The 13339-nt window shown below is 50.9% G+C and overlaps 1 protein-coding gene across 4 annotated transcripts in view; it reads right to left on the bottom strand.

The window, feature by feature from the left end:
- Ephb2 (EPH receptor B2) overlaps nt 1-13339 on the bottom strand; it is a 182268-nt gene that overhangs the window by 108089 nt on the left and 60840 nt on the right. For all 4 annotated transcript variants that reach the window (XM_021159261.3, XM_021159263.3, XM_029476643.2 and 1 more), the window contains exons 2-3: nt 13197-13261; nt 9426-10110 (exon numbers count right to left, since the gene is read on the bottom strand). In XM_021159261.3, coding sequence (XP_021014920.1) covers nt 9426-10110; nt 13197-13261 — 750 coding nt within the window. The remainder of the gene's footprint in view (nt 1-9425; nt 10111-13196; nt 13262-13339) is intronic.

The following is a 13339-nucleotide window of genomic DNA, read 5'->3' as shown; positions in this document are numbered from 1 at the left end:
TTCTCTGGGCATCAGTTCCTTCTGTGAGGTTTAAAATTCATACCTGGAGGCTTGGGGTGAGAGGATGGGGGGTGGGCGGGATACAGTAAGGATTGAACTCGAAGACAAAGGCCCCTAGGTAGGGGGCACCCCAACAGGGTGGGGCAGAGGCCAGTACAGGCCAATGGGCCCAGAGCCAGCTGCTACGGAGCAATGAAAATCTCTTAACCACACAGCATTGTTAACGGCTCCCAAATCCTGTTGTACCACAGGCTTAGAAAGGCTTAAACTGTTAAATGCATAAACTTCCTCAATAAACGGGGGCCTCTCTCGCCAGATCCCAGGCCTGGCCAGATGAAAAGGCACTGGGCCGGAGGGAAGGGAATGTCTCCAGCAGTTTATGAGCCTGCTGCACTGTGGAGGAGGCAGCCTGGCCCAAACCTGTCACCCCGGTGCTGTCTGGGTCAGGGGCAGCCTTATAAGGTCGAAAGGATAAAAGAACATGGCTCCGATTCCAGCCAGCCTGAGCCAAGGCTGCCCAACCCATCATGCGTATGTCATCTTAGACAGCTGCAGAACTCCTCTGAACCTCTGAGTCTTTTTCTTTAAAATTGAAGTAACCCACAGGGAGGAGAGGGGTCAGCAAGAGACACCACCGGTGCGGAAGAAATGAGATGTGGGAGGTCATGAGATCATAGCTCTGAGACTGTTGCCCACATGGGGTCCCACGGTGGCCCCGTCTCTGCTTCCAAACTGATGGGAAGTTTAGCAAGGGGTCTGGGCGGGAGAGGGACACTGGGTAAGTATTGGTACTGTTGGCTGAAGGCATGAAGTAGTTTCTCTGGCTATAGGGTAGCCAAGACAGTGTGTGTATGTGTGTCTGTGTGTGTGTGTGTCTGTGTGTGTGTCTGTGTGTGTGTGTAGGGGTTCTCTGAGGTCTTGTGACCATCTGGAGTGCTTCTCCCAACCCGTGGGATCATTTCCACCCACCACTCTCTGAACTGGAAGAAATGGCCCACCATGGCCTCCTCCACCTGGGAGTCTTCCCGGTTGCTCTTTTCCCAGAAGTCCTACATCCTAAACCCTTTATCTCCACCCTCAGCACTCACTTACCCAGCTCTTCCTTTTCCCCCAAACCAGGAGCTCTAGGGTCACAGGAGGTGGGGGACTGGATCAGGTCTAACACCCTTCTTTCTCAGTTTAGAGAGCTGAAATCCCTCCCTTCACATCCTGCTGGCTGCTCTCCATAGACTCTTGAGGGTGGAGGCTCCACAACCAGGGAGATGACATGGGTCACAGTTATAAAGGGGAGTCTAGGGGACAGGGAAGTGGCCTAAGCATGAGGACCTAAGTTAGGAGCACTCTTGTCAGAAGCCAGGTGAGGAGGCTTGTGCCCATAATCTCAGTGCTAGGGAGGGGAAGACAGGAAGGTTCTTGGGCTTGTGGACCAAACCAGTCCAGCCCATCACTGAGAAACACTGGCTCAAAAAATAGAGAGCAGTTGAAGAAATCGCTGATCTCTGGTTTCTGCGTGTATGCACAAGTGTGCATGGGTACCAGGACACACACACACACACACACACACACACACACACGTACGCGCGCGCGCACACACACACACACACACACGCACATATACCCTACCAAGAAAAAAAGCTGGTGTTCAGAAGGCTAAGATGGCAGATAGACTGGTGGACCCGAGAGTGGACAGGAAAAGGAAGTACAGGAAGTTGATTGTCCAGGCTCTAAGAGCAAGGGCCTGAACAACTTTCAAGTGCTGGCCAGGATCCCTGCCCCATCTAATTCGTCCAGGCTCTCCCCACTCCCTAAAGGCTGGGCTGTGTGGTCCTGGTTTGAGCTGAGTCTGGAGGTCTGCAGAGGTCACCCATGACCCTACCCCCTTCCCCCAGCATTCCAACCCCACCCCATCTCCCCGACCAGGCCAACGAGTGCTTGAGGCTACTGCCTCCCTCCTACGCACCCCTAGACCGGCCAGGCTCCTCCTCCAGACTCCTCCAGTCACATGTGGGCCACACTGGTCATTCTCTGAGGGAAAGGCTGAGGCTGAGAGCAGATTTGGAAGAAAACCATCCCAGGGCCCGAGAGGACCCCTGCTCCCTACCCCCACCTCTCCCCTCCCAACAAGCATAGGATTCTGGGAGTAAAACAGAAAACAAAGCCACAGTCCTAATAGTCCTGTTGGTGAGATGACCACAGGCAGAGAGCAGCAACTGCCGGGAGCAGGGCAGAGCGGCAACGGTGCCAACGGGTCACCTGGCAATGCCTGTCCAAAGCTGTGAGAAATGTCCAGGGACTTCTCAGCCCTGTGTCAGAGGCATCTCCTAAACACATGCACACCAGGAAAGCTCACCCAGTGCAAGCAAAGGCCACCCTCCCCCAGCCCCCTATAAACCCTACAGGGTAGAACACCCAGTAGGGTGTTGGTACACTGGTAACTGCTCATTTGAGCCAGAACCCATCTACATGTAATGTGTCTGGGAAAGGGACAGGAATATGAAGACAGAAAACTCCTAGGCTGGGGTGGGGCCAGTGGTGAAGTGCTGGCTTAGAGGCTGAAGGCCCTAGGTTCCACTCATATCATTATGTAGCTGATTAGATTCAGCAGAGGTTCATTTTCATTGGTTTTGTTGTTTTGTTTTGTTTTTTCTTTAAAAAGATCCATGAGAGCCAGGTGTGGTGGCAAAAACCTGTAATCCCAGCATCTGCAGGAGGAAGCAAGAGGATCAGGGTTCAGGGTCGTCCCCAACTACCTAGCAAGTTGAAGGCCAGCCTGAGCCCTTGTCTTAAAAATAAAAAAAGCAAGAAAAGAAAAAGAAAAGAACCAGATAATTATTTAAATATGAATGGTATTTGTTTCGTGGCATGCGCCTGTAAGACTGACACTCTGGAGGCCCAAGTAGGATGAGTAACTGTTTGTGGGTTTGAGGCTAGCCTGGGTTGCAAGTGCAGTGGGTTTGAGGCTAGCCTGGGTTCCATGTATTTACAAAGCGTAAAGACCTGCCTGTATATATGGAAGGCTCTCCTCCAGACTGTTAGCAAGGGCCCTCCCTACTGACAGATCATGGGAAGATTAAGTTTCTCCTCTTTGCTTATCAGTAACTTCTAAATTCCTACAAATAACCTAGAGTGTTTCTGTGATAAAGAAAAAAAAGTTATCGTTTCCTCAAAATCAAAAGCTCATCACAGAAAAAAAAAAAAAATTGCCGGGCGGTGGTGGCGCACGCCTTTAATCCCAGCACTCGGGAGGCAGAGGCAGGCAGATTTCTGAGTTCGAGGCCAGCCTGGTCTACAGAGTGAGTTCCAAGACAGTCAGGACTATATAGAGAAACCCTGTCTTGAAAAACCAAAAAAAAAAAAAAAAAAAATCAACACACCACCCGAGACTGTTTGTAAAAGTCCCTGTTTTAGTTCCTAAAACTGCTAGGCATTTGGCTCTGCACTGCAGCCCTTCTGTGAGACGCTTTGCAGATGAGAAAACAGATCAGTGGCCTGCCCAAGGTCACATGGTAAGAGGGAGGTTTGAAAGAAGGCCTCCAAAGCCAAAGTCAAGGAGAGGCCAGGGTCTGGGAGGAGCAGGGCTGGGCAGGGTGTGAGGCAGGGAAGCCACGGTCAAAGCTTAGAAGTTACTAAGTCTGGGTCTTGGCGGGAGCCAGCCAACCAGCACGTGTGTGCAGCTTCCCTGCATGGGGAGCAGCTGCCCACCCTGCTCACAGGGGGTGTGCCCAAACATCTACTGTAGGTGAGACAGGGAAGGACAGGGCTCCCAAAGGCAGCTAAGCTAGAGAGCCAACTGGGTGAGGGCTAAGGTGGGGAGTGGGGAGACAAAGGGAAACAGGGAGATAGAGACAATCCATAGAAACGCAAGACAGGGCACTTTATAACCAAACTGATAACACGCCAAAAACAAAAGTCAGAGTCAGACCCATGGCATTGGGTGGGAACCACAGAGAAGAACACCTGCTAGGTCCTGGAGGGAGGGGGGAGAGGGGGAGGAGGGGGAGGAGGGCTTCTGTGCAGGGGTCACCACCTGGTATGTGTATGCAGGGGTGGGAGCAGATCAGGCACTCAACAAATCAGGAAGAGGCAACACACGAGAAAGGTGTGTTCAACCTGAGGCTCAGGGACCACAGTGCCTCAGGATAGCTGTGAATGTGTCTGAACACAAATGAATACACTTAAAACATATTACAATCTTTTGAGGGTGGTGGGTTTTTTGTTTTTGTAACTTAATTGCACAGTTTAACTTCGGAGATAAGGACATTGTATCACCATGTTAAAAGGCTGCACCAGTCCACTAGCCGGCAGCAGCATCAAGAGAAGTGAGCCACGCTTCTGCCCAAGATGGCTGGCAGAGCAATCCATCATCCCACAGGGCCACATTTTGGTGTCCTTATTCACACAGTCCCCTCCATCCTCTCCTCTCACCCTCTATACTAATGCCAACATCACTTCCTCATAGATACCTTCCTCTCAGTGCCTCCCCAGGATGGAGCTCACCTCAGGCAGGTCTACACTCTGCATACTACTATGTGGAACTCACTTTGTAGGCCAGACTGGCTTCGAACACACAGAGATTCACCTGCCTCTGCCTCTGCCTCTGCCTCTGCCTCTGCCTCTGCCTCTGCCTCTGCCTCTGCCTCTGCCTCTGCCTCTGCCTCTGCCTCTGCCTCTGCCTCTGCCTCTGCCTCTGCCTCTGCCTCTGCCTCTGCCTCTGCCTCTGCAATGCTGGGATGAAAGGTGTATTTTACCATGCCGGTCAACTCAGAGATGATTGTAAACTCCTTGTCCCCTGGCCCCTCTTCCTGAGTGCTGGAATTCGAGGTATGTCCTAATATGTATGATCAGTCTGGGGACTCAGTACACACTAGGTAAATGTTCTACCATCTGAGCTACATTCTCAGCCCTCAACATCAGAGTTTTTCTGGTCCTCTCAGTTTGGGATGGTCTTCTTAGGTCCTCTTGGGAAGGCCCGCAGCAGCTTCAAGTAACATCTGAGAAGCCTCCTTGGGGTGGGTGCTTTGTGGATCGCCGCCATCATCTGGGATCTCTTCTGTACTCATTCCGAACTGACTAGTCTGTTCATTAACCCTTCCCTTCTCCATTCCTCTTCCCCATCTTCCTACCCAGACTAAATTCTAGCTAAGTGCTGGAAAGATGCAGCGTTCTAAACGTTCTTGGGGTTTGTGTGGCTCACTTCTGCGTGGCCCAGGTGACTGGTATATATTTGACCCACAGTAGGTACTCAACCTTTGTTTGCTAAAGGGCTTTATGGTATACAGAGAGTGCTCAGTAACCGATGACAGGATAGTTGGCTCCCTCAGTATGCACTGCATACAATCGGCACTGGAGATAGACTGAACCCACTTAGCTCTTAGTTTATAAGGCACTCAGTGCTATAGTAATAGATCCCCTCTGTTAGGTACCATGTACACCCTGGGGCAGTGGCAATGCTACCTATTGCCCCCCTGCCAGGAAGACAGCGTCTAGCCTTATCTTCTCAAATCAATGTGAGGGAAAAGGGGGAGGGGGAAGAGATTTTTCTTTTCCCACATCATGTTCGGCTGATAGGAGGATCTGCTCCGGGTCCTCTTCCCCTCTTCCGTTGAGGCTTTTAGGGTAGGGGCAGGGCTAGTTTTGTGCTCATCTTCTTGACCTTCAGCGGCCCCACTAGGTTCTATCCACTTGCTGTGAATATCTACCATCCAAGTCTATCTATGTGCTATCTTTCCCCTTGCTTGTCTGAGCAGTCTTAGGACAGAATATCTAACCGGCTTGCCTCAGAGCCATGTGACCAGGGGAGAGAATGGAACCAAACCTGGACACCTGTGTTTTCAGCAATTTGCCAGCTGTTTCTGTTCCACAAGAGAAGCCAACAATCCTTGAAGTAAAAGAATGAGCAAACACTGGCTCATCACTCCTGTGTGAGCCTCCCTGCCTCTCCTATTGCACCACAGGTGGCTGCCACATCTACAGCCTAACCTAATTGCCCAGCTCCAGGCCAGTTCGGAGATCCTGTCATAAAGGCTGGTTCCATACCTGAGGTTGTCCTCTGGCCTGAGCACTCATGCACGCTCATGTGCATTGGTACACACACACACACACACACACACATGCATACATGCACAACAATACTACCTTTGTCTTGGGTCCTTTCTCTGGGTGAGTCTATGTGCATGTGAGAGGCTGGGTGACAACCTCAGGAGGGATCAAGGCAAAAAAAAAACCCTCCTTGGACAGTGACTCTGCAGCCATAGCTGGTGGCAGGCAGAGGTCACAGCTGGACCACTTCTGCCCCTCAGAACCCACTTAGTAATACCTGCTGACTGCAGCCTGCTAAGTCCTGGGAGGTTCTGCTAAGCAGCAATAGATGAATGAAGGAAGGTATGTCCTTGGCTGAGTACCCTCAGAGGACAGCTCCTCCCAGATCCCCCTGAACCCTTCAATCCTGCCTAGATCATCCAGGCCTGCAAAGGGCCCAGCCGACTCATGTCCTCAGGACTTGATCCGTGCAGATCCATCCTCTGGAAGTTTTGGGTTCCCTTATCCAATATATCTCTCTTCCCAGACTCATCCCAGACATCGTGGCCTCTAAGACACCTCCTGTCACTTCCTATACCGTCCTGTACCCACCTGCATAAGCAGTACAATGAAATCGAGTGCTGGGTCTCTGTCTCCAGCCTTTGTTTATAACAAGTCTGTTCCCTCCAAGAACTGTGAGGCCCAGAGTATGGGGCTGAAGCTGCATCCCCACCCCCACCCCGCCCCCGCATCTCCTGAGGCTCTGCACAAGGTTTGGGAGTTTGATGAATGAATAAACAACCATCATGAACAATTGATTTCTGGGTGTTGTATCCCTGTCTCCATCTCTGCTGTCATCCAAGGCTGTGTTCTTTCCAAGGGTATAAAACTGAACTTGTATGCCGGGGATATAGCTCAGTTGCAGTGGGCTTGCCTAGCATATGTGAGACCCTGGCTCAACTTTAATATCTTAAAAATAAACAAATACAATTTTTTTTTTAAAGATACAACAGGGGGCTGGAGAGGTGGCTCAGTGGTTAAGAGCACTAGCTGTGCTTGCAGAGGACTGAGTTTAGTTCCCGGCACCCATCCAGCTGTTCACAACTGTAACTCTAATTCTGGGGGATCTGGTGCGCTCTTCTGGACTCTTTGGGTATTAGGCACACATACAGTACATAGACATATATGCAGGCAAAACACCCATACATACAAAGAAAAACAATAATACAACAGAATGTGTTGCCTTACACACACAGATACACACACACACACAGACACACACATAGACACAGACACACACAAAGGTCCATTTCTCTCCTGAAGTGAACTTTCTGGTAGCCCTGACTCCTTATTTGACCTGGCCTGCCTTTATATCCCATCACTGTCTTGGGTAAGCACTCATTGGCTTCATGCTTTGTCACTTAGCATTGTGACATCCCAGCACACACAGCCACCATCTCTGACACTGCTGTGACTGCTTCCCAAAGAAACCTTGCCTTCATCCTTATGTAGATGTTTGGTCCTGGTTCTTCATCCTAGGCCCACGCTCCCAGAAATAAGACTCAGACTCAAATATATTTACCAATACCTTGGCTGTATAGCTACTTAGACTCTTCTCTGACTAGGTTCTAACTTATTATAACCCATTTACTCTAATCTACATTCTGCCACGTGGCTGGTTAACTGTGCTCAGGTATCAAGTGTTTGTCTCAACACATCTTCCCAGGCAAATCTCTCACACTTGGCTTTACCTCTGAATCCTTTCTGCTTCCTGGATGTCCCACCTTCTATTCTACACTTTCCTATATGCCAGAGGTTTTTTTCTTTTTTTTTTTTTTTGATTGACAGGTGATGCACCCATATAATACATAAAATACTCTCTCTACCATCCTACTCACCCCTCCAGGATCAAGAGAACACTACCTTACTGGGTGTGGGCAGGCAGATCTCTGAGTTCCAGGTCAACCTGGTCTACAGAGAGACCAGGACAGCCAGGGTTACAGAGGAAAACCAAAGACAGGAAAGGCTGGAGGGAGAAGCTTAGAAAGGGTGGATTTTACCAGAGGCTCCTATTTGCATTTCCAGGGAAACATTCCCTGGTTTTACACAATCTAAACTCTCCTCAGCCTGGCATGTGGGACATCCCAGCACTCCAATACCACATCATATTCCAGTGGGAAATAACACAGTAGGCTCCAACCTCCTATAAAACAACCACTGAGCACAGCCTGGCCAGCTCTGCACACACCATCAAATTTAGTGGACATCTGTTATGCACTTCCTATGCCAGAATCGATGATAAGCATTTTACACATCTCAAGTTCTTGACTTCCCACACCATCCTATGAAAGATGGCTTTGCACTTGGCCAGGGTCACTGGGTTAAGAAGGGGCAGGGCTGCAATTGGAAGCAGGTTTTAACTGCCTTTGCAACCCTCTTACCACCCTGAGATACCTCCTGCAAACCTCTTATGCTTGCAGTCATCTTAATGATGCTTTGTCCTATGTAAGTCTCTCCTGCACTGTTGTTTGTGGCCATGTCTCCCTAGATGAAACAGCCCCTTTTGGTGGTTCTGAGAGCGGGATTTGTAGCCATATTCCTTGAGTGAGACTTTTATATCTCCTGATAACTGTGTGACCTTCCTGATCTTCAATTCCCTTCTCAGAAAACAGTACTTGCCCTCAATGGTTTCATGTGAGTTGTGTCCTGTACATGTCTGGTACATGGTAAAAATAGTTCACCCTGAGGTATGAAGTGCCTGTGCCGATTTCTGAGTGGCAAGTGACCATGGACTTATGCTGGCCTTTGAGCAGATAGGAGAAAGGCGTGGGTTATTTTAGGTGGCCGTATTGGGGCCTGTTTGCAGCTCCCACAATCTCCCCCTCAGATTGCTGTGATGACAGTAATATTCCAAACAGTGGCTCCTCTGTCACTGAGCTCCCAGGGGAAGGAATCTCAAACTGACCCATCCTGGCCACGTAGCATGGGGGAGAAATAAGCGTTATTGTCTTGTCACTTCAGCTCAGCCTGGCCTACACAGACCAGAACAAGCTCACTGGAAACTTACATCTAAAAGTCATTCATCATGACTTATTTCTCTTCTTAAACACAAAACCCATCACTTCCACAAATGAACAAGGAAAAAAAAATAAAAAAAACAAACCCCACCGTTTACCTAAGTAAGTAGTCATACAATAATTAAAACAAAGTTCCTGTATTCTCTTAGAGCCCAGGACATGAGTATACTTGTTCTATAAACACAAACCATTATCCAGGAAGTGCTAGATAAGGGGGCTTGCAGAGCCAGCCACGGAAAACCTCCAGCCTTGTCAGTCAAGAGTCCAGCTGCCAGGCTGAGGCTCCAGCATCACCATACATCTGCAGGGCCCCGCCCCACGGCCTCTTACCTCGGCAGACGGTGCCGTTCTCCACAGCCTCGAAGCCCGCCTTGCACATGCAGCGACCGATGGGCACCAGCCATTCGCCGTCCCCGTTACAGTAGAGTTTGATGGGCACGTCCACTTCTTCAGCATTGGCGATGCAGCTGCCCCGAGCTGCCACCAGCGAAGTGCTCTCAGCCCCCGACAGTGTCTCCTGGAAGATGGCACCATTCTGGATGATTCGGGGGCACTTCCGGTAGAAGACACGCACAGCAATGAGGGACATACAGCCGCCATAGTCCTGGAAGGCCAGGTAGAAACCATTGCGGGACACGGGACCGAAGCTTCGCACCTCAGTGTTGATTTTCATGACGCGGCCACCCAGGTCCACCTGAGAGAAGCTCTCATCGGCCGCGATGGTGTCCACCTTCACCCACGGATTCTCCATCCAGTTGGGAAAGGTTTTGGTGGCTAGGTCAAAATCAGCCTCATAGTAGTAGAGGTTGAAGGTCTCCTTGCAGGAGCCCGGCACGCTGGGAATGCTGCTGCAGTCACGCACCGAGAACTTCATCTCCACGTGGATGCGGTGGGCGCCACGGCGCCGGATGAATTTGGTCCGTAGCCAGTTGTTCTGGCTTGACTCAAAGACATTGCACACCTGGTAGGTACGGATAGTGTTCATATTCTCGTCGTAGCCGCTCACCTCTTCCCACTGCGAGAGAAAGGCTAGTCAGATGGGGGAGGTGGTACTTAGTCGCAGGGGAAAAATACCAAATACCCGCTGAAGTGGCTAAGGGTGGGGGAGGGGCATAGAGACTCTGATGATGGAGACGCTTTTCCATCTGATGGAGGAGACACAGTCTTGATGAGAAATTCTTAGTCTATAAGTACCAGCCTGATGGTTACAAGGCGCATACCCTGCTCGCTAGTCCTCATGGGATATGTGACTCTGACGGTCAGGGGTACACTAATCTGACAAAGGACCACAGACTGTTGGCTCAGGAGAGTCCAGAGTGCAGGACCTTGGAAGGGACCTGCACAGACTGAGCACTTTCTGATACAAGAAGACAGCTTTATGCACAGGATGGGGACTATTTGTTTGATTGAGGTGACAGAGCATCTGTTCCCTGCCCCTCCCCTCTCAGAAAGCTCCCAATGAGTGAAAGAGATATGTCCTTGCCCCGTGGAAACTCCCAATCTGATGCAGGAAGATGGCCCATACCCTCACTGATCTAGGGTGATGGGAAGCCAGGGTCTGTCCCTAGGACAGCAACTTCCCTCGGGGACTTGCACCCACTGAGATCTCTGGGAACTGGTGCTTCCTGGCACCTGGAAGGAGTCAACCACCCTCTCTGTTCCTGAGCCGTAACTAACCAGACAGACCCTCTAAGTCTCCATGCTGTGTGGGCTGGGCTGGATTGCCTGAGAGCAGATAGAAAGAGCATGGAGCCCTGTTACACTTCTGCAACTCAGGCTGAGCTCAGGATGAGTCTCTGTCCAATCCAGTTCTGTGATGCTCTCAAGTGTCCTTTGTTAACCCTGCCCCGCCCCCCCAGGATGGTCCTGAAGATGGAACCTGGGGCTCGCACATGCTCCACAAGCACTCTGTCACTGAGCTACACTGGGCTCTGCCCAGCAGCCCTCAACCACCCTTGCTACCCTGAGCCTGTTTACAGCAGCTGCCCGAAGTCTCCTGGGTTTGTACTCATGGACTCTCCCTGGGGACAAGAAACCCTTGCCTCCTTGGTCCCGTCGCTTCGGTGGGTTGGAGTACCTACTGAGAGCAGCTTCCTTCTCTTCCTCTGTGCCCACCCAGGCTAGGCCTGAGGCTAGAGCCGTCACAGGGTTTCATTCCTTGTCACCATTCTCACACATAGCATGTGGGAGCCATTTTGCAGAAGAGGGGGAGATGATCATGTGACTCAAGCCATAGAGTTCTGCTCCTGTGCACAGGCTCGCCGCCCACATGGCTTCAGAACAGGCACAGCTGACTTGTTGCATATGCTTGGGCAATTTCTCTCTCCTCTTTGGGCCTTGATTTCCCCATCTGCTAAATGCGGCTGTGGGACTGGCAGATGATCACGGAGATGTCGGTGGCTGACCGTGCCGTTCGGGGCTTGGAGAGAGCTGGATGTGGTGATGAAAGGTGCATGCATGTGGGGAAGCCAGAGCCTGCAGGCCCGGCCTCTGCCTCAGTGGTGACTCTGAAGCTCCCTACATCACATTTAATTTTTTTTTTTCTTTCTGGTGGCACCATGTGACAAAGTCAGCCCCTTGTTACAACCGCTGCTCTTCCTCAGAACTTAATTAGAGCACTTAATTAGAGCACTCTGCCTTTCTCCCCTCTCTCTAATTAACATGCGGAGGCCCTGCAGCCCAAACACCCCAAATAATTGCGTCCGGGGGCCCTGCAGCCCAGCCTGGCCTCATTACTGGCAGGGTGGGGCTGTGGGCCCAGCAGCCTTCGCAGATGGAAAATTGGTGACAAGAAAGAGCCACAGAAAGAAGCTTGACCCTGGGGCCCTGCCTATTGAGAGCGAGGCCTGAGGGGGGAGTATGGATCCCTAGGGCTGCAGCTGAGTCCCCTTAGAAGACTGGAGTGGAAAGGGGGGATGGGTTGTAGAGTCTGAGGCCTCCCCAGAGACCACGGGATAGGTGGAGTGATTATTAAAATTGACGATGATGCTGATGCTGATGGTGATAATTACTATTGCTATTCTCTGTTGGGAGCAAACCCATGCCAGCCTCAATGTTAGATGCTTTGGAGGAACCTTCCTGTAACAGTGGGGAAGACCACCACTTCACAGGTGAAGAAACCAGAGTCAGAAAGGCAAAGGGACGACCCATGGTCTCAGGGTAATGGCAGGAGCTGAGACAATGTTAGGGAGAGAGAAGGGCCGTCCAGTCTCATCTTTCTCTCAGGATACTGGGAACACAGACGTGGGCTTAGATCCTATCCAAAGGATGCAATAAGGACTCAGGGATGGGTTGGGGATGGAGCTCAGTCGATAGAGTGGTTGCCTAGCTTGCACAAGACTCGGGTCCCAGGCCCCGCACTGAACAAAAGTGATCGTGGTGGGGCCTACCTGTAATCACGACATCCAGAAAGTGGAGGCAGGAGGATCAGAAGTTCAATGTCATAGCCTTAGCTACACAGCTAGTTTGCAGCTAGCCTGTGATACGTGAGACCCTTTCTCAAAACAAATATAAAAAGAACCCAGGGATGTATACCCAGGGGATCTTGTCTTATGGGGATTCAAAGTTGGGGTCGTGAGAACTTGATCCCTATTGTAAACCTGAGCCTCAGCTGGGGGTACATCTCAGTGGTAGAATGTTTGTATGAGACCCCAGGTCTGATCCCCAAGTACCAAAAACCAAATCACATCAAGCAACCCTAAGCCCTTCATTAGAAATTATCAGGCCCTGGCGGGAGTCCCTGTCTCTCTGAGCTTCAGTACTGGAGAAGGCATGTAAAAGGTATTTGGTGTGGTCTCTGACCCAGAACAGAATCTCAAGGGAAACACTTCCCTCTTCTGAAATGGGCGTGCCACGCGAGTACCTACTTCTCAGCCTCCCCCCAGGGAAATTCTACAGGATAAAGGCCAAAGTGTCCCCCTGTTGTCATGGAAACGGGTACTCAATCAAGGGTAGGGATGGGGAGGGTGAGATTCGCTAGACTAGGTAGGCCCTTAGGAGAGGAAAGGGCCTGGGGGATGTGAGAGGATGTTCAAGGTACCAGTACACTGTGGGGCATGCTGGGGGAGCCAGCCAAGCAGGGTATGAGGGAGCAGAACTCACCCCTGATGGGGGATGTACCATCCAGCCCAGCTCAGCCGTTGCTGTCGTAGAGTCCATCAGGGTTTCTGTGGGAAGAGCAGAGAGTCACCACCCTGTGCTATCTGTCAGTCACTCTGTAAACCCTGGGGTCTTGCTCTTCAGGG

The sequence above is a fragment of the Mus caroli genome, unplaced genomic scaffold, assembly GCF_978045245.1.
Source record: "Mus caroli unplaced genomic scaffold, Mus_caroli_1 scaffold_6, whole genome shotgun sequence".
NCBI classification, from domain to species: domain Eukaryota; kingdom Metazoa; phylum Chordata; class Mammalia; order Rodentia; family Muridae; genus Mus; species Mus caroli.
Note: the sequence above shows the minus strand (reverse complement) of the source record. Positions and strands in the feature narration are given on the sequence as shown.